Here is a 27,707-nt window from a genome sequence, read left to right as displayed (position 1 = left end):
GCAGGACAGAAGTGAGAGGTTGTCTCCAGCAGGACACAGATGAGAGGTTGTCTCCAGCAGGACAGAAGTGACAGGTTGTCACCAGCAGGACAGAAGTGAGAGGTTGTCTCCAGCAGGACAGAAGTGAGAGGTTGTCACCAGCAGGACAGAAGTGAGAGGTTGTCTCCAGCAGGACAGAAGTGAGAGGTTGTCTCCAGCAGGACAGAAGTGAGAGGTTGTCTCCAGCAGGACAGAAGTGACAGGTTGTCTCCAGCAGGACAGAAGTGACAGGTTGTCTCCAGCAGGACAGAAGTGAGAGGTTGTCTCCAGCAGGAGTAGAAAGTGTAACTTGAAACAGTAACATTCGTGTCCAAACATGTCGAGAAGATCTTTTCACTCAAACACTTGAGATTCACTGAAACAAGAGTTGAGAGCATGGATCACGTGATGGAGCTTCTTTTAAATTCCCTCTCCTGAGGGAGACACACCTGGGCGCCCTCTAGCGGTCAGAGTAGATACTACTGTCACTTTCACTTCAAGTGTTACTTGAATTGTTGAAATGTTTCGTTTTATTAAACAATTCAATAAAGTTCCTCATCGACAAACAATGAAAACACAACACGTCGGGTTTTAATGAGTTTTATTTATTGATTTATTTTGATTTTGAAGCGTTTTGATGTTTTTTTTTCTCGAAAAGAAATCCTGAGGTTTTCACAATATAATGGCATCTGTTGAAATGAGAGGCAAATAAAAACAAATTCAGCCACAAAATGATGACGAGAGAAACAACCAGTAAAGCTGCGTCTGCAGATCGACTAGTCGTGTCTGGAACCAACGTGTCTGAAGATCGATTAGTCGTGTCTGAAGATCGATTAGTCGTGTCTGGAACCAACGTGTCTGAAGATCGATTAGATGGTCTGGAGATCGATTAGTCGTGTCTGCAGATCGACTAGTCGTGTCTGGAGATCGATTAGTCGTGTCTGGAACCAACGTGTCTGCAGATCGACTAGTCGTGTCTGGAGATCGATTAGTCGTGTCTGGAACCAACGTGTCTGCAGATCAACTAGTCGTGTCTGAAGATCGATTAGTCGTGTCTGCAGATCGACTAGTCGTGTCTGGAACCAACGTGTCTGCAGATCAACTAGTCGTGTCTGGAGAGCGATTAGTCGTGTCTGGAACCAACGTGTCTGCAGATCAACTAGTCGTGTCTGGAGATCGATTAGTCGTGTCTGGAACCAACGTGTCTGCAGATCAACTAGTCGTGTCTGAAGATCGATTAGTCGTGTCTGCAGATCGACTAGTCGTGTCTGGAACCAACGTGTCTGCAGATCAACTAGTCGTGTCTGGAGATCGATTAGTCGTGTCTGGAACCAACGTGTCTGCAAATCAACTAGTCCTGTCTGGAGATCGATTAGTCGTGTCTGGAAAAACGTGTCTGCAGATCGACTAGTCGTGTCTGGAAAAAACGTGTCTGCAGATCGACTAGTCGTGTCTGGAACCAACGTGTCTGCAGATCGATTAGTCGTGTCTGGAGATCGACTAGTCGTGTCTGCAGATCGATAAGTCGTGTCTGGAGATCGATTAGTCGTGTCTGGAAAAAACGTATCTGCAGATCGACTAGTCGTGTCTGGAACCAACGTGTCTGCAGATCGATAAGTCGTGTCTGGAGATCGACTAGTCGTGTCTGCAGATCGATAAGTCGTGTCTGGAGATCGATTAGTCGTGTCTGGAAAAAACGTGTCTGCAGATCGACTAGTCGTGTCTGGAACCAACGTGTCTGCAGATCGATTAGTCGTGTCTGGAGATCGACTAGTCGTGTCTGCAGATCGATAAGTCGTGTCTGGAGATCGATTAGTCGTGTCTGGAAAAAACGTGTCTGCAGATCGACTAGTCGTGTCTGGAACCAACGTGTCTGCAGATCGATTAGTCGTTTCTGCAGATCGATTAGTCGTGTCTGGAACCAACGTGTCTGCAGATCGACTAGTCGTGTCTGGAGATCGATTAGTCGTTTCTGCAGATCGATTAGTCGTGTCTGGAACCAACGTGTCTGCAGATCGATTAGTCGTGTCTGCAGATCGATTAGTCGTTTCTGCAGATCGATTAGTCGTGTCTGGAACCAACGTGTCTGCAGATCGACTAGTCGTGTCTGCAGATCGATTAGTCGTTTCTGCAGATCGATTAGTCGTGTCTGGAACCAACGTGTCTGCAGATCGACTAGTCGTGTCTGGAGATCGATTAGTCGTTTCTGCAGATCGATTAGTCGTGTCTGGAACCAACGTGTCTGCAGATCGATTAGTCGTGTCTGCAGATCGATTAGTCGTGTCTGGAACAAACACGAACACAGTCGTCAAATCAATCCGATGCAAAAAAAAGAATCAAATAATATTTGTTTGAAATCCAACAGTTTGTGTTTCAAACGATCCTCGTCAAACACAACAAACACAAACGTTAACAATAAATAAATACCAGTGAAAAAATCCACTGAATCAACTTCTTGTTCCGAGACATGATAAGTTCTGTCACGTGAACAAAAAACAGCTCGAAGGAAGAAAACAAAAGACAAAGAACAAAAAGTCCAGGAAACCAAAGGTCGAACAAGAAGGTCGAACATGAAGGTCGAACATGAAGGTCGAACATGAAGGTCGAACATGAAGGTCGAACATGAAGGTCGAACATGAAGGTCGAACATGAAGGTCGAACATGAAGGTCGAACATGAAGGTCGAACATGAAGGTCGAACCGTCATCCACGCCACGGAGGAAAACTGTCAAATCAAATCAATAATCGACAAATCAATGGAAAGAAATCGTCCATTTGGTGTTTTTTTCGTCCTGAACACGAGATTTAGAGAGAACAAGATAAAACCATCAAAACAATCATTTGGTGGAAAATAAAAAGTGTAAAAAGCATAAATAAGATAAAGTTCTGTTCAGATCCTCGACACGTCGTGAACATGCAGTCGTTTATTTTACAGCACGGATCTGACCCCCCGACCCCGACAGGAAAAATAAAACTCTACAAGTTTAACCTTTGACCCCGAGACAATCCTTAAATATCTTCTCTTCATCTCGACTGTTTGTTCACGAGTCTGATGCATAGAAAATCATATTTGGTTCACGTACAGATGGACACACACACACACACACACACACACACACACACACACACATGAACAGACGCACACACATGCACTCACACACGCACACACGCACACACACGCACACACAAACACACGCACTCACGCGCACACACGCACACACACACACACACACGCACACACACACACGCACACATGAACACACGCACACAACACACACACACACACACACGGGCACACACAAGCACACATGGACACACGCACACACACACACACACACGCACACATGAACACACGCACACGTGTGTGACGTCAGGATGTCTTTAACACACATCGACGGTGAGAGACTCACACCTGTCATATACACCTGTCAATAAACATTTGTGACACATCAAGAATCAAATACATGAATAATCAATAAAATACATCAAAGTCACAAGTAATACTTTCAATAGAAGATCAAAGACTGAATAAATGTTTAGATATAAACAAAAATAAACATTTCATCTCAAAACATTTTTGTCAACACAAAAGAAAACGAAACACATTTGAATAAAAACAAACTTTTCTATGGTTGTGTATTTGTAGTTTCAACACAATATTCGTTGTCACCGAAACAAAGTTGAAAAATACTTTGAAAGAAAGAAAATAACGACTTTTGAAGATGTGAAGACGACAAACATCCTGGAGTCACACGAGTCTGTACAGTGTATAACACACACACACACACACACACACACACACACACACACACACACACACACACGAGGGGCTAATACAGTACAGCGCCCCCTATAGACTTATTTACATCACAGCTGAGAGGAAACCCAGAGAGAGGTCACCTTCGGAACCGTGGTTCTACGAATGCGTGCCTCGCCCCTGGAGCCGGACGAGGGCGGCGCACGTATGAAGTAGAATGAAGAGTCCTAACGATGACAACACTTGTGTGTTTGTTGTTACACACCTTTGGTGTGAACGCTCGCTGTGATGGACGGAAGGTTCCGGACGGACAGAGGTCACGTGACCTGTGACCCTAGTGTTCTCTGCACAGAGGTCATGTGACCCTCGTGTTCTCTTGTGTGCGTTTGTGTCGACAACTTATTTGGTTAAAATGAAACATTTGAACTTTGGAGGAAAAACAGCTGAAGCTTCAGCAGCAGAAAATAAATAACACACACATGTGACATCATCAACACTTCTTACACACTTCCTGTCCAACCTTCCTCACTTCCTGTCCAACCTTCCTCACTTCCTGTCCAACCATCCTCACTTCCTGTCCAACCTTCCTCACTTCCTCTCTTCCTCTCTTCCTACTTCCTACACACTTCCTCAAGTCTCTCACAACATTCCTGATCCTTCATCGACGTCTGTGGTTTGGTTCTGGTTCCGCAGTTGTGTGAGTGTGTGAGTGTGTGAGTGTGTATATATGTGCATGTGTATATATGTGTGTGTGTGTGTAAGTCTCTCGCCTGACACTGTCTTAGCAACACAACAGCTACACAACTTTAGTCATCAAAAGATCCAATGAAGTCCCTTTCAAATATAGTCGTCAGTGTGAGTGTAGTTAGTGTGCGTTTGTTCCCTCAGACGTGATGATGTCATCAGATCGAGACTCTGGTCGCACACTGTTTGTGTTGATGCTAAAAGTGTTACACACGTCACCGTCTCTCTCACTAACTATGACTAAAGGTGCTGCAGTCGTAACGACTCGTGACCATTAAATGTTAAAGATAAAAGTGAAGAAACAAACCTGTCACTCATCCGTGCACGAGTCACAACATCGACCAATGGGACGCTTTCTTTGCCATAAGCCCCGCCCACTGAGTGGAGCACTAAGAGATGTGATTGGATCAGACGTGTGTCACTCAAAACAGCTGTTAGAAGATTAAACTCATGCCAGGAACTATCATCTGAAAATGTTCTTTCACTTTGTTACTTCACTGCCTCACTTTACTTTTATCACTCGTTTCCTGCTGAAGCGTCAACACGGCGTCGTTTTCACAAAGACTTGGTGTGAGTCTGGGTCGTGCAGAGAGTTGTGTACGACTGGATCCAGTGTGTGCGACTACTGTGACACCTCATGTGTGCGACTGCTGTGACACCTCATGTGTGCGACTGCTGTGACACCTCATGTGTGCGACTGCTGCGACACCTCATGTGTGCGACTGCTGTGACACCTCATGTGTGCGACTGCTGTGACACCTCATGTGTGCGACTGCTGTGACACCTCATGTGTGCGACTGCTGTGACACCTCATGTGTGCGACTGCTGTGACACCTCATGTGTGCGACTGCTGTGACACCTCATGTGTGCGACTGCTGCGACACCTCATGTGTGCGACTGCTGTGACACCTCATGTGTGCGACTGCTGTGACACCTCATGTGTGCGACTGCTGCGACACCTCATGTGTGCGACTGCTGTGACACCTCATGTGTGCGACTGCTGTGACACCTCATGTGTGCGACTGCTGTGACACCTCATGTGTGCGACTGCTGCGACACCTCATGTGTGCGACTGCTGTGACACCTCATGTGTGCGACTGCTGTGACACCTCATGTGTGCGACTGCTGTGACACCTCATGTGTGCGACTGCTGCGACACCTCATGTGTGCGACTGCTGTGACACCTCATGTGTGCGACTGCTGTGACACCTCATGTGTGCGACTGCTGTGACACCTCATGTGTGCGACTGCTGCGACACCTCATGTGTGCGACTGCTGTGACACCTCATGTGTGCGACTGCTGTGACACCTCATGTGTGCGACTGCTGTGACACCTCATGTGTGCGACTGCTGTGACACCTCATGTGTGCGACTGCTGTGACACCTCATGTGTGCGACTGCTGTGACACCTCATGTGTGCGACTGCTGTGACACCTCATGTGTGCGACTGCTGTCCGTCCGTCACACTACCATCCATCACCGCGTCCGTCTCAGGTGCGGGCTCACCTGGCTGCGCCGCGGCGGCACAGGTGCGGGCTCACCTGGCTGCGCCGCGGCGGCACAGGTGCGGGCTCACCTGGCTGCGCCGCGGCGGCACAGGTGAGCGCCCCCTGCTGACTACCTGCTGAAGAGCGAGTGCAGCTGGTGCTGGTGGGTGTAGCACTGGCTGCTGCGAGGAGACTCTGTTCGCTCCATCACCGTCTGGAACCAGCCGGCCACGTCCACGTCCAGCACCTGGTAGCGCAGGATGAAGCTGTGCTCCTGAGGAGAAGGTTATTGACAACATCATCAACTTATTGATCCACAGCAAGAAAAAACACAACGACCTTAAGAACAAAAGTTGAATCCATAGCTTGAAAAATAAGCAACACTAAAATAATCAAACACAAATTAAACAAGAGGTCATTGTTTGACCTCTGCGACCTTAATTATAAGATGTGTTTTCCATGTCGTGGTAAAATATCCTACGCTCTTGAACGCACCGATCCTGACGCCGTTTAAACGAGTAAAACATCAATATTTGAGCAGATCTACACCTGAACGTGTAAAATAATGTTTTTCACTACATTGTTATTTACGTGAAAAATACACACAGATGACTTTGAAAAACTCGACACATAACGTGAAATAATAAGATATAGTTCAAATGATTGACAGGTTAAAAATGAACATTCTTTCTACACGTTTAAGATCATAATAAAACACAACAATATTCACTCATAAAAGTCTCAAACATCTAAATATGTCAACAATGGTTTCTGCAATAATCTTCAGCAGTTTTGGACGAAGTATATTTTTAACAATGAACAGAAGAACATAAATATAAGCATCTTGTAAAAAACGAACGCATGTTTGTCATAAAATGAAACAAAACAATCTCAACTCACCAGCAACTGGTGATATTTTGGCCTCTTCCTGTGATCCTTGGTGAGGCTGCAACACACACACACACACACACACACACACACACACCCCCACACACACACACACACACACACACACACACACACACACACACACGCACGCACGCACGCACGCACGCACGCACGCACGCACGCACGCACGCACGCACGCACGCACGCACGCACACACGCACGCACGCACACACACACAAAGAGACGTCAGCTGTCAATCAACTCTCGTCCATCAAGTCTCTTCTCACCAGTCTTTGACGAAGGACTGGAAGTCCAGGGAGAAGCCCATGCTGAGCGGCAGCAGAGGAGGATCTTCCTGCAGCACTTTGGTCAGAACCTCAAAGTCGGTTTTGCAGTTCTTGTAGGGAAACTGACCCGTGGCCAGTTCCACCTGAAGACACGTCGGTTTAGATTCTAACTCGTCCTTCCTTCACGTGGAGTCTCACCAGAGAGATGCCGAGGCTCCAGACGTCTGCTCGTATGTCGTAGTCAGGCTTGGTGGGGTCTGGAGGGTCTATCCTCTCCGGCTGCAGGGCACAGAGACACCATCAGAGGGTCCTCAGAGACACCATCAGAGGGTCCTCAGAGACACCATCAGAGGGTCCTCAGAGACACCATCAGAGGGTCCTCAGAGACACCATCAGAGGGTCCTCAGAGACACCATCAGAGGGTCCTCAGAGACACCATCAGAGGGTCCTCAGAGACACCATCAGAGGGTCCTCAGAGACACCATCAGAGGGTCCTCAGAGACACCATCAGAGGGTCCTCAGAGACACCATCAGAGGGTCCTCAGAGACACCATCAGAGGGTCCTCAGAGACACCATCAGAGGGTCCTCAGAGACACCATCAGAGGGTCCTCAGAGACACCATCAGAGGGTCCTCAGAGACACCATCAGAGGGTCCTCAGAGACACCATCAGAGGGTCCTCAGAGACACCATCAGAGGGTCCTCAGACACACCATCAGAGGGTCCTCAGACACACTGGTGGATTCTAAAGAAATGTATCTGGTGACATTATTGATAAATCAATCTCACGGTAAAGAAATTGTAATTTTTAAAAGAAAATAATAGAAAACAGAAAAATCTATGATAACAATAACAATAAAAAGTTGATCATCGATTGAAGACTCTGTAGTATTACTCCCCGAGTCACTGTAGTATTACTCCCCGAGTCACTGTAGTATTACTCCCCGAGTCACTGTAGTATTACTCCTGAGACTCTGTAGCATTACTCCCCGAGTCACTGTAGTATTACTCCCCGAGTCACTGTAGTATTACTCCTGAGACTCTGTAGTATTACTCCCCGAGTCACTGTAGTATTACTCCTGAGACTGTAGTATTACTCCCCGAGTCACTGTAGTATTACTCCTGAGACTCTGTAGTATTACTCCCGGAGTCACTGTAGTATTACTCCCCGAGTCACTGTAGTATTACTCCCCGAGTCACTGTAGTATTACTCCCCGAGTCACTGTAGTATTACTCCCGGAGTCACTGTAGTATTACTCCCCGAGTCACTGTAGTATTACTCCCCGAGTCACTGTAGTATTACTCCCCGAGTCACTGTAGTATTACTCCCCGAGACACTGTAGTATTACTCCTGAGACTCTGTAGTATTACTCCAGGAGTCACTGTAGTATTACTCCCCGAGTCACTGTAGTATTACTCCCGGAGTCACTGTAGTATTACTCCCCGAGTCACTGTAGTATTACTCCCCGAGTCACTGTAGTATTACTCCCCGAGTCACTGTAGTATTACTCCCCGAGTCACTGTAGTATTACTCCCCGAGTCACTGTAGTATTACTCCCCGAGACACTGTAGTATTACTCCCCGAGTCACTGTAGTATTACTCCCCGAGACACTGTAGTATTACTCCCCGAGTCACTGTAGTATTACTCCACGAGTCACTGTAGCATTACTCCTGAGACACTGTAGTATTACTCCCCGAGTCACTGTAGTATTACTCCGCGAGACACTGTAGTATTAATCCTCGAGCCTCTGTAGTATTACTCCTGAGACTCTGTAGTATTACTCCCCGAGACACTGTAGTATTAATCCTCGAGCCTCTGTAGTATTAATCCTCGAGCCTCTGTAGTATTAATCCTCGAGCCTCTGTAGTATTACTCCCAGAGACTGTAGTATTACTCCCAGAGACTGTAGTATTACTCCCCGAGTCACTGTAGTATTACTCCTGAGACTTTGTAGTATTACTCCCAGAGACTGTAGTATTACTCCCAGAGACTGTAGTATTACTCCCAGAGACTGTAGTATTACTCCCCGAGTCACTGTAGTATTACTCCTGAGACTTTGTAGTATTACTCCCAGAGACTGTAGTATTACTCCCAGAGACTGTAGTATTACTCCCAGAGACTGTAGTATTACTCCCAGAGACTGTAGTATTACTCCTGAGACTTTGTAGTATTACTCCCAGAGACTGTAGTATTACTCCCAGAGACTGTAGTATTACTCCCAGAGACTGTAGTATTACTCCCAGAGACTGTAGTATTACTCCTGAGACTTTGTAGTATTACTCCCAGAGACTGTAGTATTACTCCCAGAGACTGTAGTATTACTCCCAGAGACTGTAGTATTACTCCCCGAGTCACTGTAGTATTACTCCTGAGACTCTGTAGTATTACTCCCAGAGACTGTAGTATTACTCCCCGAGTCACTGTAGTATTACTCCCAGAGACTGTAGTATTACTCCCCGAGTCACTGTAGTATTACTCCCAGAGACTGTAGTATTACTCCCAGAGACTGTAGTATTACTCCTGAGACTGTAGTATTACTCCCCGAGTCACTGTAGTATTACTCCTGAGACTTTGTAGTATTACTCCCAGAGACTGTAGTATTACTCCCAGAGACTGTAGTATTACTCCCAGAGACTGTAGTATTACTCCCCGAGTCACTGTAGTATTACTCCTGAGACTCTGTAGTATTACTCCCAGAGACTGTAGTATTACTCCCCGAGTCACTGTAGTATTACTCCCAGAGACTGTAGTATTACTCCCAGAGACTGTAGTATTACTCCAGAGACTGTAGTATTACTCCTGAGACTGTAGCATTACTCCTGAGACTGTAGTATTACTCCCCGAGTCACTGTAGTATTACTCCCCGAGTCACTGTAGTATTACTCCCAGAGACTGTAGTATTACTCCAGAGACTGTAGTATTACTCCTGAGACTGTAGTATTACTCCCCGAGACACTGTAGTATTACTCCCAGAGACTGTAGTATTACTCCCAGAGACTGTAGTATTACTCCAGAGACTGTAGTATTACTCCTGAGACTGTAGTATTACTCCCCGAGACACTGTAGTATTACTCCCAGAGACTGTAGTATTACTCCCAGAGACTGTAGTATTACTCCAGAGACTGTAGTATTACTCCTGAGACTGTAGTATTACTCCCCGAGACACTGTAGTATTACTCCCAGAGACTGTAGTATTACTCCTGAGACTGTAGTATTACTCCAGAGACTGTAGTATTACTCCTGAGACTGTAGTATTACTCCTGAGACTGTAGTATTACTCCCAGAGACTGTAGTATTACTCCCCGAGACACTGAATCATGGACTGAACACTCACTGCCATATAAGCTGCACAGCCGGCGCTGCGTGTCTTGGCCTTGGAGTCCACGAGGCGTCCACTGATGCCAAAGTCACAGAGCTTGATCTGACCTTTGGCGTCCAGCAGGATGTTGGAGGGTTTCACGTCTCGATGGATGACCCCGTGCTTCTCCTTCAGGTACTGCAGCGCCTTCACGATCTGAGCAGAGCCACCAGATGTTTCTCTGAGCGTTCATGCTTCCAACATCGTGGTCAAGATCACGATCTCACACTTACTGCCACCGTCATCTTTCCCAGGATCCTCTCTGGGATCGGACCCTGGATCCTCTTCTTCAACTTCTCCGCACACGTGCCCATCAACTCCATGGCGATGAACACGTCCGTCTGGACACACAAGGACACACACGTTGATGACACACACACACACACACACAAGGACACACACGTTGATGACACACACACACACACACAAGGACACACACGTTGATGACACACACACACACAAGGACACACACGTTGATGACACACACACACACACAAGGACACACACGTTGATGACACACACACACTCACACACACTCACACTCACACTCACACACACACACACACACACACACACACACACACACACACACACACACACACACACACACACACACACACACACACACACACTCACTCACTCACTCACACTCACACTCACACACACACACACACTCACACTCACACTCACACTCACACACTCACACACTCACGTTGGTAACTATGGCTCCGTAGCACTGGATGATGTACGGACAGTCGTGACTCTTCAGAACCACGTCCAGGTCCATCAGGATCCTCTTGTTCTCGTCCTTGTTTCCAGTTCGACGCATTTGCTGAACAATCATAAACATCAGAGTCTGTGAAGAACTTCTCAACAGAGTCTGGATCCATAGAAACATTGAGGCTCGACATCATCGAGTGACAAAGAGTCAGAAAAAAACAAGTGAGACTTTTCTCCAGAAGTGAAAACAGAGTAAATGTTCTATCAATGTTTCTGTATCATGTTCTTTGAACTCTTTGCTAGATTAGAAACATGTGAACTCGACTCATGAACATCTAAAACTCTTCTGATCTCACTTTGACGGCGATGACGTGTCCGGTCTTCTTGAAGCGGACCTTAAAGACTTGACCACAGGTGCCGCTGCCGATCTCGCCCTCGCTGATCAGGTCCGTCACCTCGGCAGGATAGCGCTGAGAGGCGAGGTCAACATCACTCTGAGCAACTGAACATTAAACGTGAAGGAGATCCACTCACTTGACCGTCGATCTTCAAGTATCCTGTTTGCTTCATGATCTCCTGCAGCTTCTGATCGATCTCTGCACTGATGAAGGAACAACATTTCTATGAGTCAACGTTCGAGATACACTGAGTTACAGTTGATTTTATCTGCAGCTGAAAATAATATAGAATGGCTTTAGACAGAGACTCTGTAGTATTACTCCCTGAGACTCTGACTCTGTAGTATTACTCCCTGAGACTCTGACTCTGTAGTATTACTCCCTGAGACTCTGACTCTGTAGTATTACTCCCTGAGACTCTGACTCTGTAGTGTTACTCCCTGAGACTCTGACTCTGTAGTATTACTCCCTGAGACTCTGACTCTGTAGTATTACTCCCCGAGACTCTGACTCTGTAGTATTACTCCCTGAGACTCTGACTCTGTAGTATTACTCCCTGAGACTCTGACTCTGTAGTATTACTCCCCGAGACTCTGACTCTGTAGTATTACTCCCTGAGACTCTGACTCTGTAGTATTACTCCCCGAGACTCTGACTCTGTAGTATTACTCCCCGAGACTCTGACTCTGTAGTATTACTCCCTGAGACTCCGACTCTGTAGTATTACTCCCCGAGACTCTGACTCTGTAGTATTACTCCCCGAGACTCTGACTCTGTAGTATTACTCCCCGAGAATCTGACGCTGTAGTATTACTCCCTGAGACTCTGACGCTGTAGTATTACTCCCTGAGACTCTGACGCTGTAGTGTTACTCCCTGAGGCTGTGACTCTGTGGTGTTACTCCCTGAGACTCTGACTCTGTAGTGTTACTGCCTGAGACTCTAACTCTGTAGTGTTACTCCCTGAGACTCTGACTCTGTAGTGTTACTCCCTGAGACTCTGACTCTGTAGTGTTACTCCCTGAGACTCTGACTCTGTAGTGTTACTCCCTGAGACTCTGACTCTGTAGTATTACTCCCTGAGACTCTGACTCTGTAGTGTTACTCCCTGAGACTCTGACTCTGTAGTGTTACTGCCTGAGACTCTGACTCTGTAGTGTTACTCCCTGAGACTCTGACTCTGTAGTGTTACTCCCTGAGACTCTGACTCTGTAGTGTTACTCCCTGAGACTCTGACTCTGTAGTGTTACTCCCTGAGACTCTGACTCAGTAGTGTTACTCCCTGAGACTCTGACTCTGTAGTATTACTCCCTGAGACTCTGACTCTGTAGTATTACTCCCCGAGACTCTGACGCTGTAGTATTACTCCCTGAGACTCTGACGCTGTAGTATTACTCCCTGAGACTCTGACTCTGTAGTATTACTCCCCGAGACTCTGACTCTGTAGTATTACTCCCCGAGACTCTGACTCTGTAGTATTACTCCCCGAGAATCTGACGCTGTAGTATTACTCCCTGAGACTCTGACGCTGTAGTATTACTCCCTGAGACTCTGACGCTGTAGTATTACTCCCTGAGACTCTGACGCTGTAGTGTTACTCCCTGAGGCTGTGACTCTGTAGTGTTACTCCCTGAGACTCTGACTCTGTAGTGTTACTGCCTGAGACTCTAACTCTGTAGTGTTACTCCCTGAGACTCTGACTCTGTAGTGTTACTCCCTGAGACTCTGACTCTGTAGTGTTACTCCCTGAGACTCTGACTCTGTAGTGTTACTCCCTGAGACTCTGACTCTGTAGTGTTACTCCCTGAGACTCTGACTCTGTAGTGTTACTGCCTGAGACTCTGACTCTGTAGTGTTACTCCCTGAGACTCTGACTCTGTAGTGTTACTCCCTGAGACTCTGACTCTGTAGTATTACTCCCTGAGACTCTGACTCTGTAGTATTACTCCCCGAGACTCTGACGCTGTAGTATTACTCCCTGAGACTCTGACTCTGTAGTATTACTCCCCGAGACTCTGACTCTGTAGTATTACTCCCCGAGACTCTGACGCTGTAGTATTACTCCCTGAGACTCTGACGCTGTAGTATTACTCCCCGAGACTCTGACTCTGTAGTATTACTCCCTGAGACTCTGACTCTGTAGTATTACTCCCCGAGACTCTGACGCTGTAGTGTTACTCCCTGAGACTCCGACTCTGTAGTGTTACTCCCCGAGACTCTGACGCTGTAGTATTACTCCCCGAGACTCTGACGCTGTAGTATTACTCCCTGAGACTCTGACGCTGTAGTATTACTCCCCGAGAATCTGACGCTGTAGTATTACTCCCTGAGACTCTGACGCTGTAGTATTACTCCCTGAGACTCTGACTCTGTAGTATTACTCCCTGAGACTCTGACGCTGTAGTATTACTCCCTGAGACTCTGACGCTGTAGTATTACTCCCTGAGACTCTGACGCTGTAGTATTACTCCCTGAGACTCTGACTCTGTAGTATTACTCCCCGAGACTCTGACGCTGTAGTATTACTCCCTGAGACTCTGACTCTGTAGTATTACTCCCCGAGACTCTGACGCTGTAGTATTACTCCCTGAGACTCTGACGCTGTAGTATTACTCCCAGAGACTCTGACTCTGTAGTATTACTCCCCGAGACTCTGACGCTGTAGTATTACTCCCCGAGACTCTGACGCTGTAGTATTACTCCCCGAGAATCTGACGCTGTAGTATTACTCCCTGAGACTCTGACGCTGTAGTATTACTCCCTGAGACTCTGACTCTGTAGTATTACTCCCTGAGACTCTGACGCTGTAGTATTACTCCCTGAGACTCTGACGCTGTAGTATTACTCCCTGAGACTCTGACGCTGTAGTATTACTCCCTGAGACTCTGACTCTGTAGTATTACTCCCCGAGACTCTGACGCTGTAGTATTACTCCCTGAGACTCTGACTCTGTAGTATTACTCCCCGAGACTCTGACGCTGTAGTATTACTCCCTGAGACTCTGACGCTGTAGTATTACTCCCAGAGACTCTGACTCTGTAGTATTACTCCCCGAGACTCTGACGCTGTAGTATTACTCCCCGAGACTCTGACGCTGTAGTATTACCCCCCGAGACTCTGTAGTGTTATTTCCTGGGGCTCTCTAGTATTATTCCCCGAGACTCTGTAGTATTACTCCCCGAGACTCTGCTGTGTTACTCCCCGAGACTCTGCTGTGTTACTCCCCGAGACTCTGTAGTGTTACTCCACGAGACTCTGTAGTGTTACTCCCCGAGACTCTGTAGTGTTATTTCCTGAGGCTCTCTAGTATTACTCCCCGAGACTCTGTAGTGTTACTCCCCGAGACTCTGACTCTGTAGTATTACTCCCCGAGACTCTGACGCTGTAGTATTACTCCCCGAGACTCTGACGCTGTAGTATTACTCCCCGAGACTCTGACGCTGTAGTATTACTCCCCGAGACTCTGACGCTGTAGTATTACCCCCCGAGACTCTGTAGTGTTATTTCCTGGGGCTCTCTAGTATTATTCCCCGAGACTCTGTAGTATTACTCCCCGAGACTCTGCTGTGTTACTCCCCGAGACTCTGCTGTGTTACTCCCCGAGACTCTGTAGTGTTACTCCACGAGACTCTGTAGTGTTACTCCCCGAGACTCTGTAGTGTTATTTCCTGAGGCTCTCTAGTATTACTCCCCGAGACTCTGTAGTGTTACTCCCCGAGACTCTGACTCTGTAGTATTACTCCCCGAGACTCTGACTCTGTAGTATTACTCCCCGAGACTCTGAAGTGTTACTCCCCGAGACTCTGACTCTGTAGTATTACTCCCCGAGACTCTGACGCTGTAGTATTACTCCCCGAGACTCTGACGCTGTAGTATTTCCCCCCGAGACTCTGTAGTGTTATTTCCTGGGGCTCTCTAGTATTATTCCCCGAGACTCTGTAGTATTACTCCCCGAGACTCTGTTGTGTTACTCCCCGAGACTCTGTAGTGTTACTCCACGAGACTCTGTAGTGTTACTCCCCGAGACTCTGTAGTGTTATTTCCTGAGGCTCTCTAGTATTACTCCCCGAGACTCTGACTCTGTAGTATTACTCCCCGAGACTCTGACTCTGTAGTATTACTCCCCGAGACTCTGTAATGTTACTCCCCGAGACTCTGACTCTGTAGTATTACTCCCCGAGACTCTGACTCTGTAGTATTACTCCCCGAGACTCTGACTCTGTAGTATTACTCCCCGAGACTCTGTAATGTTACTCCCCGAGACTCTGACTCTGTAGTATTACTCCCCGAGACTCTGACTCTGTAGTATTACTCCCCGAGACTCTGTAGTGTTACTCCCCGAGACTCTGACTCTGTAGTATTACTCCCCGAGACTCTGACTCTGTAGTATTACTCCCCGAGACTCTGTAATGTTACTCCCCGAGACTCTGACTCTGTAGTATTACTCCCCGAGACTCTGACTCTGTAGTATTACTCCCCGAGACTCTGTAGTATTACTCCCCGAGACTCTGTTGTGTTACTCCCCGAGACTCTGTAGTGTTACTCCACGAGACTCTGTAGTGTTACTCCCCGAGACTCTGTAGTGTTATTTCCTGAGGCTCTCTAGTATTACTCCCCGAGACTCTGACTCTGTAGTATTACTCCCCGAGACTCTGACTCTGTAGTATTACTCCCCGAGACTCTGTAATGTTACTCCCCGAGACTCTGACTCTGTAGTATTACTCCCCGAGACTCTGACTCTGTAGTATTACTCCCCGAGACTCTGTAGTGTTACTCCCCGAGACTCTGACTCTGTAGTATTACTCCCCGAGACTCTGTAGTGTTATTTCCTGGGGCTCTCTAGTATTACTCCCCGAGACTCTGTAGTGTTACTCCCTGAGGCTCTGTAGCATCACTACACGAGACAGTAGTATTCTCACAGAGTAATACTACAGAGTCACAGCATGACTATCTTCTCCTGCTGAGACTCCAGTGTTAGTTGCCCACGAGCGTTGTTGGTCCACATACTTCTCCAGACTCTTCTGAAGTCCATAGGGAGGTGTAGGAAGCGTGAGCATGTTCCTCCTGCGACTGGGGTTGTGTTGCGGTGAACTCTCTGATGACGACGAGCGACTTCCTGCGTCGTTGGCGAGCGGCAGCTGAAGCGCTGGAGACGACAGACTCAGAGTTACACAGAAGTATTGTTGAGTGTTAGGAGAGGAAACATCATGTTAAACTCAAAGGTTTAATGTAGGTCAATATAAACCCTAGAGATATTCTTGTGCCACAACGTTTACAAACAGATGCAAACACAACAACAGGTGAATATTTAACTTTTGTTTCTGAAAGTTAAATATGTAGATTAATAACAAAAGTGTTAATAAAATTAAGTTACAAACACTTTTGTTTTAGGCGTATGTGTTTGTCAAGAGTGTGTTGATAGTATCACGATACAAGGATACGATATAAAGTGATAGTGTAGTTACAAGTATATATGTGTATTATTGTCCAGTACATGACTCTGGTGATGTGAAAGTGTAGTAACAGGTATATATGTGTAGTATTGTCCAGTACTTGACTCTGGTGTTGTGATAGTGTAGTAACAAGTATATATGTGTAGTATTGTCCAGTACTTGACTCTGGTGTTGTGATAGTGTAGTAACAAGTATATATGTATATTATTGTCCAGTACTTGACTCAGGTGTTGTGATAGTGTAGTAACAAGTATATATGTGTAGTATTGTCCAGTACTTGACTCTGGTGTTTTGATAGTGTAGTTACAAGTATATATGTGTAGTATTGTCCAGTACTTGACTCTGGTGTTGTAGTATTTACAGACCACATGAATCTTGACGAAGTTGTAACTACTTTAATTTGTTTTCAAACCAAAATCTGTCCAAACATCAGCTTTAAAAGCTGCTGGACTCACTGTATCCTCTCGTCCTCAGTCATCATTATTTCTTTAGCTGTGGAGGACGTAACGACTGCTGCCACCTAGAGGCCGGAGGTTTAATTGTAACACAAACATGAATCAATACCATGAATGTTTCCATGATAATTGTTCATTTAAGAAAATTAATTGTTTTGTTTTATACACTTCATTAAAAAACTAGCCCATAAAAAACGTGATCATTAGCCAGAAATAAATCAAATTTTGTTGTGTTGGCATCAAGTTATGAATCGTTTTCTGCTGTAATGAAAGTATTTGATCCAAGTGTCGTCCTGGTGTCTCTGAAGAGGTGGTTCCTGTTAGAGAAGGTGTTAGTTCGGGAGGAACAGTCGTGGGTCTCAGGGTCGTCCACCTGCTGGTGGACTGACGACATGACAGGCGTGCAGCAGAGAAACATTCATCAGAGGCTGAAGATCATCCTGAAGACCACGAGTGCAGCAGAGAAACATTCATCAGAGGCTGAAGATCATCCTGAAGACCACGAGTGCAGAGAAGCCTGACAGATGCTCACGAACAAGAGCAGGAAACACAAGCTGGTCCTGCAGACGCACCCGTGTTAGAGTCGAACCCGACCACGTCCGTGTCATGCACAGAAGCCTCATGCACTGTGATCCTCCAGCAACACAACACAGGGTTAATGTCACACATCATCCCACTCTCACACACACACACACACACACATGCTGACCTGCCACTGGCAGCGACACAGAAGGATGACGGACAGATGCTCAAATGATGTCAACATGAGTCGAGAACGACAACATTGTCGTGACGTGACTGAACGAGTGAAGTGTGCGTTTGTCTCTATGAGGTGGATGAAGGTGTGCGGAAGAGGATGGAGGTGAAGAGGATGATGGTGAAGAAGATGGAGGTGAAGAGGAAGAGGATGGAAATGAAGAGGATGAAGGTGAAGAGGATGGAGAAGAAGAGGATGGAGGTGAAGAGGAAGAGGATGGAAATGAAGAGGATGAAGGTGAAGAGGATGGAGGTAAAGAGGGTGAAGGTGAAGAGGAAGAGGATGGAGGTGAAGAGGATGGAGGTGAAGAGGAAGAGGATGGAAATGAAGAGGATGAAGGTGAAGAGGATGGAGATGAAGAGGATGATGGTGAATAAGATGATGGAGGTGAAGAGGATGATGGTAAAGAAGATGATGGAGGTGAAGAGGATGGAGGTGAAGAGGATGATGGAGAAGAGGATGGAGGTGAAGAGGATGGAGCTGAAGAAGATGGGGGTGAAGAGGAAGAAGATGAAGAGGATGATGGTGAAGAAGAGGATGGAGGTGAAGAGGAAGATGGTGAAGAAGAGGACGAGGTGAAGAGGATGATGGTGAAGAAGAGGATGACGGTGAAGAAGAGGATGGAGGTGAAGAGGGTGAAGGTGAAGAGGATGATGGTGAAGAAGAAGACGGAGGTGAAGAGGATGATGGTGAAGAAGAGGATGGAGGTGAAGAGGATGATGGTGAAGAGGATGGAGAAGAAGAGGATGGAGGTGAAGAGGATGATGGTGAAGAAGAGGATGGAGGTGAAGAGGATGATGGTGAAGAAGAGGATGGAGGTGAAGAGGATGATGGTGAAGAAGAGGACGGAGGTGAAGAGGATGGTGGTGAAGAAGAGGATGATGGTGAAGAAGAGGACGGAGGTGAAGAGGATGATGGTGAAGAAGAGGATGGAGGTGAAGAGGATGATGGTGAAGAGGATGGAGAAGAAGAGGATGGAGGTGAAGAGGATGAAGGTGAAGAGGATGAAGGTGAAGAGGATGGAGGTGAAGAGGAAGAAGATGGATGTGAAGAGGATGATGGTGAAGAGGATGAAGGTGAAGAGGATGAAGGTGAAGAAGATGGAGGTGAAGGGAAGAAGATGGAGGTGAAGAAGATGGAGGTGAAGGGAAGAAGATGGAGGTGAAGAAGATGGAGGTGAAGGGAAGAAGATGGAGGTGAAGAAGATGGAGGTGAAGATGCAGGTTCAGTGGCACAGGTGTTGAATGATACCTGCACGCTGGGAAGGGGCTGGAGCAGGACTGAGCTGGATCACGATGACTAGACGGAGGAAAGAAAACACACACAAACACACACACACACACACATTACTGCACTGAAGTACATGTCCGTCCTCACACTGACACACACCGACACACACCGACACACACCGACACACAAACCCTCCTGTCACTCATGTGTTCATGACATAACAACACAACAAATGATGGAAAGAAAACTTAAATTAAATGTATTTTAAAGAAACAAACAAACGGTTGAAATAAAGTCGTTGAAACTAAATAAGATTTAAAAAATGGTTTTGAATTAATTCACGTATATTTGTTTTTATCAAAACCATCTTTGTTTACCTGAAGCAACAAGAGATTTAATAATAAAGTGACAAATAAGATGTTTTTATTAACTTCCTGGTTTAGATTCTTCTAGTTTCTGGTCAAAATAATAAACATTCATTCTATTAATATATATCATGATCAAGTATCAACATAATAATATATATCATGATCAAGTATCAACATAATAATATAAATCATGATCAAGTATCAACATAATAATATATATCATGATCAAGTATCAACATAATAATATATATCATGATCAAGTATCAACATAATAATATATATCATGATCAAGTATCAACATAATAATATATATCATGATCAAGTATCAACATAATAATATATATCATGATCAAGTATCAACATAATAATATATATCATGATCAAGTATCAACATAATAATATATATCATGATCAAGTATCAACATAATAATATATATCATGATCAAGTATCAACATAATAATATAAATCATGATCAAGTATCAACATAATAATATATATCATGATCAAGTATCAACATAATAATATATATCATGATCAAGTATCAACATAATAATATATATCATGATCAAGTATCAACATAATAATATAAATCATGATCAAGTATCAACATAATAATATAAATCATGATCAAGTATCAACATAATAATATATATCATGATCAAGTATCAACATAATAATATATATCATGATCAAGTATCAACATAATAATATAAATCATGATCAAGTATCAACATAATAATATAAATCATGATCAAGTATCAACATAATAATATATATCATGATCAAGTATCAACATAATAATATATATCATGATCAAGTATCAACATAATAATATATATCATGATCAAGTATCAACATAATAATATATATCATGATCAAGTATCAACATAATAATATAAATCATGATCAAGTATCAACATAATAATATAAATCATGATCAAGTATCAACATAATAATATATATCATGATCAAGTATCAACATAATAATATATATCATGATCAAGTATCAACATAATAATATATATCATGATCAAGTATCAACATAATAATATATATCATGATCAAGTATCAACATAATAATATAAATCATGATCAAGTATCAACATAATATATATCATGATCAAGTATCAACATAATAATATATATCATGATCAAGTATCAACATATTAATATATATCATGATCAAGTATCAACATAATAATATAAATCATGATCAAGTATCAACATAATAATATATATCATGATCAAGTATCAACATAATAATATATATCATGATCAAGTATCAACATAATAATATAAATCATGATCAAGTATCAACATAATAATATATATCATGATCAAGTATCAACATAATAATATATATCATGATCAAGTATCAACATAATAATATATATCATGATCAAGTATCAACATAATAATATAAATCATGATCAAGTATCAACATAATAATATATATCATGATCAAGTATCAACATAATAATATATATCATGATCAAGTATCAACATAATAATATATATCATGATCAAGTATCAACATAATAATATATATCATGATCAAGTATCAACATAATAATATATATCATGATCAAGTATCAACATAATAATATATATCATGATCAAGTATCAACATAATAATATATATCATGATCAAGTATCAACATAATAATATATATCATGATCAAGTATCAACATAATAATATATATCATGATCAAGTATCAACATAATAATATATATCATGATCAAGTATCAACATAATAATATATATCATGATCAAGTATCAACATAATAATATATATCATGATCAAGTATCAACATAATAATATATATCATGATCAAGTATCAACATAATAATATATATCATGATCAAGTATCAACATAATAATATATATCATGATCAAGTATCAACATAATAATATATATCATGATCAAGTATCAACATAATAATATATATCATGATCAAGTATCAACATAATAATATATATCATGATCAAGTATCAACATAATAATATATATCATGATCAAGTATCAACATAATAATATATATCATGATCAAGTATCAACATAATAATATAAATCATGATCAAGTATCAACATAATAATATATATCATGATCAAGTATCAACATATTAATATAAATCATGATCAAGTATCAACACAATAATATAAATCATGATCAAGTATCAACATAATAATATATATCATGATCAAGTATCAACATAATAATATATATCATGATCAAGTATCAACATAATAATATAAATCATGATCAAGTATCAACATAATAATATATATCATGATCAAGTATCAACACAATAATATAAATCATGATCAAGTATCAACATAATAATATATATCATGATCAAGTATCAACATAATAATATAAATCATGATCAAGTATCAACATAATAATATATATCATGATCAAGTATCAACATAATAATATATATCATGATCAAGTATCAACATAATAATATAAATCATGATCAAGTATCAACATAATAATATATATCATGATCAAGTATCAACATAATAATATATATCATGATCAAGTATCAACATAATAATATAAATCATGATCAAGTATCAACATAATAATATATATCATGATCAAGTATCAACATAATAATATATATCATGATCAAGTATCAACATAATAATATAAATCATGATCAAGTATCAACATAATAATATATATCATGATCAAGTATCAACATAATAATATATATCATGATCAAGTATCAACATAATAATATAAATCATGATCAAGTATCAACATAATAATATATATCATGATCAAGTATCAACATAATAATATATATCATGATCAAGTATCAACATAATAATATATATCATGATCAAGTATCAACATAATAATATATATCATGATCAAGTATCAACATAATAATATATATCATGATCAAGTATCAACATAATAATATATATCATGATCAAGTATCAACATAATAATATATATCATGATCAAGTATCAACATAATAATATAAATCATGATCAAGTATTAACATAATAATATATATCATGATCAAGTATCAACATAATAATATAGATCATGATCAAGTATCAACATAATAATATATATCATGATCAAGTATCAACATAATAATATAGATCATGATCAAGTATCAACATAATAATATATATCATGATCAAGTATCAACATAATAATATATATCATGATCAAGTATCAACATAATAATATAAATCATGATCAAGTATCAACATAATAATATAGATCATGATCAAGTATCAACATATTAATATATATCATGATCAAGTATCAACATAATAATATATATCATGATCAAGTATCAACATAATAATATAAATCATGATCAAGTATCAACATATTAATATATATCATGATCAAGTATCAACATAATAATATATATCATGATCAAGTATCAACATAATAATATAAATCATGATCAAGTATCAACATAATAATATATATCATGATCAAGTATCAACATAATAATATATATCATGATCAAGTATCAACATAATAATGTATATCATGATCAAGTATCAACATATTAATATATATCATGATCAAGTATCAACATAATAATATAGATCATGATCAAGTATCAACATAATAATATATATCATGATCAAGTATCAACATAATAATATATATCATGATCAAGTATCAACATATTAATATATATCATGATCAAGTATCAACATAATAATATAAATCATGATCAAGTATCAACATAATAATATAAATCATGATCAAGTATCAACATAATAATATATATCATGATCAAGTATCAACATAATAATATATATCATGATCAAGTATCAACATAATAATATATATCATGATCAAGTATCAACATATTAATATATATCATGATCAAGTATCAACATAATAATATATATCATGATCAAGTATCAACATAATAATATATATCATGATCAAGTATCAACATAATAATATATATCATGATCAAGTATCAACATATTAATATATATCATGATCAAGTATCAACATAATAATATAAATCATGATCAAGTATCAACATAATAATATAAATCATGATCAAGTATCAACATAATAATATATATCATGATCAAGTATCAACATAATAATATATATCATGATCAAGTATCAACATAATAATATATATCATGATCAAGTATCAACATATTAATATATATCATGATCAAGTATCAACATAATAATATAAATCATGATCAAGTATCAACATAATAATATATATCATGATCAAGTATCAACATAATAATATATATCATGATCAAGTATCAACATAATAATATATATCATGATCAAGTATCAACATAATAATATATATCATGATCAAGTATCAACATATTAATATATATCATGATCAAGTATCAACATAATAATATATATCATGATCAAGTATCAACATAATAATATAAATCATGATCAAGTATCAACATAATAATATATATCATGATCAAGTATCAACATAATAATATATATCATGATCAAGTATCAACATAATAATATAAATCATGATCAAGTATCAACATATTAATATATATCATGATCAAGTATCAACATAATAATATATATCATGATCAAGTATCAACATAATAATATATATCATGATCAAGTATCAACATAATAATATATATCATGATCAAGTATCAACATAATAATATAAATCATGATCAAGTATCAACATAATAATATATATCATGATCAAGTATCAACATAATAATATATATCATGATCAAGTATCAACATAATAATATATATCATGATCAAGTATCAACATAATAATATAAATCATGATCAAGTATCAACATAATAATATAAATCATGATCAAGTATCAACATAATAATATATATCATGATCAAGTATCAACATAATAATATAAATCATGATCAAGTATCAACATAATAATATATATCATGATCAAGTATCAACATATTAATATAAATCATGATCAAGTATCAACACAATAATATAAATCATGATCAAGTATCAACATAATAATATATATCATGATCAAGTATCAACATAATAATATATATCATGATCAAGTATCAACATAATAATATAAATCATGATCAAGTATCAACATAATAATATAAATCATGATCAAGTATCAACATAATAATATATATCATGATCAAGTATCAACACAATAATATAAATCATGATCAAGTATCAACATATTAATATATATCATGATCAAGTATCAACATAATAATATAAATCATGATCAAGTATCAACATAATAATATAAATCATGATCAAGTATCAACATAATAATATAAATCATGATCAAGTATCAACATAATAATATAAATCATGATCAAGTATCAACATAATAATATATATCATGATCAAGTATCAACATAATAATATATATCATGATCAAGTATCAACATAATAATATATATCATGATCAAGTATCAACATAATAATATAAATCATGATCAAGTATCAACATAATAATATATATCATGATCAAGTATCAACATAATAATATATATCATGATCAAGTATCAACATAATAATATATATCATGATCAAGTATCAACATAATAATATAAATCATGATCAAGTATCAACATAATAATATATATCATGATCAAGTATCAACATAATAATATATATCATGATCAAGTATCAACATAATAATATAAATCATGATCAAGTATCAACATAATAATATATATCATGATCAAGTATCAACATAATAATATATATCATGATCAAGTATCAACATAATAATATAAATCATGATCAAGTATCAACATAATAATATATATCATGATCAAGTATCAACATAATAATATATATCATGATCAAGTATCAACATAATAATATAAATCATGATCAAGTATCAACATAATAATATATATCATGATCAAGTATCAACATAATAATATATATCATGATCAAGTATCAACATAATAATATATATCATGATCAAGTATCAACATAATAATATAAATCATGATCAAGTATCAACATAATAATATATATCATGATCAAGTATCAACATAATAATATAAATCATGATCAAGTATCAACATAATAATATATATCATGATCAAGTATCAACATAATAATATATATCATGATCAAGTATCAACATAATAATATATATCATGATCAAGTATCAACATAATAATATAAATCATGATCAAGTATCAACATAATAATATATATCATGATCAAGTATCAACATAATAATATATATCATGATCAAGTATCAACATAATAATATATATCATGATCAAGTATCAACATAATAATATATATCATGATCAAGTATCAACATAATAATATATATCATGATCAAGTATCAACATAATAATATATATCATGATCAAGTATCAACATAATAATATAAATCATGATCAAGTATCAACATAATAATATAAATCATGATCAAGTATCAACATAATAATATATATCATGATCAAGTATCAACATAATAATATATATAATAATATATATAATATTAGATTTTAATCCATGTTTCTCTCGATAAAAATAATCTAAACATGTTTATTTTCGGTTCATCGTTAAATCCTAACAAACATGTCAGCTAAGCTACATTAGCCTCGGGATGATTGACAGTTTGACCAACTTTGCCGCAGGAGTCAGCGGCTGGACATGACGTCATATCGTGGTGCAGCTCCGTCGACGTGACGTGAGAGTGACGTCATGTCGCTAAAATATTACATTAACGTGTATTTTCAGACTCACACCGGGCCTCCCACCGTTAGCTTAGCTTAGCATGTTTGACAGAAGCGACACATTCTAGATCGTGACAACAACCTTCGCGTGTCGTGACGTCAGTGTGTCTTTTATCGTGTCGTCACACTCGGTTCACGCGCTCTGACGACACACACACCGAGTGTTTTGACGAGGAGTCGCGTGAACGAGCGTGTTTGTTTATGTAGCTAGCATGCTAGCTCGCAGATGCTAACGCGCCGCCGGTCACCAGCCGCCGCCGGAAACACTCACTGGGCCTCGGACGAGATCTCTGTGGACTCATGTCGATGTTCAGGTCGATCCTCCTGCGATGCTCCTCGTTCTCCTGCTTCAGCTTCTCCTCGATCCGCGACAGTCTCTGTTCCAGCGACGACATCTTGAAACGACTGAGGCTCTCGCGCGCCCCCAGCGGCCGCCCGCGACATGACACCCGCGAAGATTATTCACTTGAACCCATGACCTCCTGACCTCACGAAAATACATCATTTAATGTTCAAATATAGATGTTTCTCATGTTCTTCTGTGAAAGAGAAAACATGGGAAACATAGCAACAGCAAAGGTGAAGAAGAGAGTGCAGACAGGGTGAGGTCAAGGGTCAAGGGGCGGATTTGACACACAAGTTGGTCCAAGAAAGTTGGTGATAAATAAAATCATGAATGAATCTTTTTTTTGTAGGACATTCTTCTGTGTAACTTCTGAACAGTAGGGGGCGCTAGAGACATCAACACATGGTTCAATTATAAACATTAATTAGTGGCTGTAGAAGTTTAACAAAATAAACATTTTAAACATTACTGTGAGTTTTTACTGTGTAATACATGCATTAGTACGTGATATATTCTATTCTTTAATGAATACACAACGAGTAATAAACCTCAGATTCATCTTTTAAACTAGTTTCATAATAAACTTTAAGACTTTATTGTTTCAACCAGTTAACCAATGAATCCTCAGTAGTTTAGTTTAGTTGAACTAGTTGAACTTAATGACATCATGTGACTCACAAACATGTGAAACTGAACCTATGAAGCTCCA

At 40.1% G+C, this 27,707-nt stretch overlaps 1 protein-coding gene across 2 annotated transcripts; it reads right to left on the bottom strand.

Annotated features, from left to right (window-relative positions):
* Window positions 1-602: 602 nt before the first annotated feature.
* On the bottom strand, window positions 603-27,083 carry map2k7 (mitogen-activated protein kinase kinase 7). Of its 2 annotated transcripts, XM_087787039.1 has the most exons (12): window positions 26,924-27,083; window positions 19,573-19,620; window positions 16,664-16,802; window positions 11,794-11,860; window positions 11,616-11,729; window positions 11,252-11,371; window positions 10,773-10,880; window positions 10,516-10,695; window positions 7,379-7,459; window positions 7,181-7,323; window positions 6,906-6,951; window positions 603-6,279 (listed from the first exon to the last, which is right to left on the bottom strand). In XM_087787039.1, the coding sequence occupies exons 1-12, from the start codon at window positions 27,045-27,047 to the stop codon at window positions 6,136-6,138; spliced, it is 1,314 nt and encodes a 437-aa protein (XP_087643165.1). In that variant the 5' UTR covers window positions 27,048-27,083; the 3' UTR covers window positions 603-6,135. The 2 variants fall into 2 exon arrangements, with proteins under 2 accessions (XP_087643165.1, XP_087643174.1); XM_087787048.1 differs by lacking the exon at window positions 19,573-19,620.
* Between the last annotated feature and the right edge of the window lie 624 nt (window positions 27,084-27,707).

The sequence above is a fragment of the Callionymus lyra genome, chromosome 1, assembly GCF_982586985.1.
Source record: "Callionymus lyra chromosome 1, fCalLyr1.hap1.1, whole genome shotgun sequence".
Taxonomy (NCBI): domain Eukaryota; kingdom Metazoa; phylum Chordata; class Actinopteri; order Syngnathiformes; family Callionymidae; genus Callionymus; species Callionymus lyra.
Note: the sequence above shows the minus strand (reverse complement) of the source record. Positions and strands in the feature narration are given on the sequence as shown.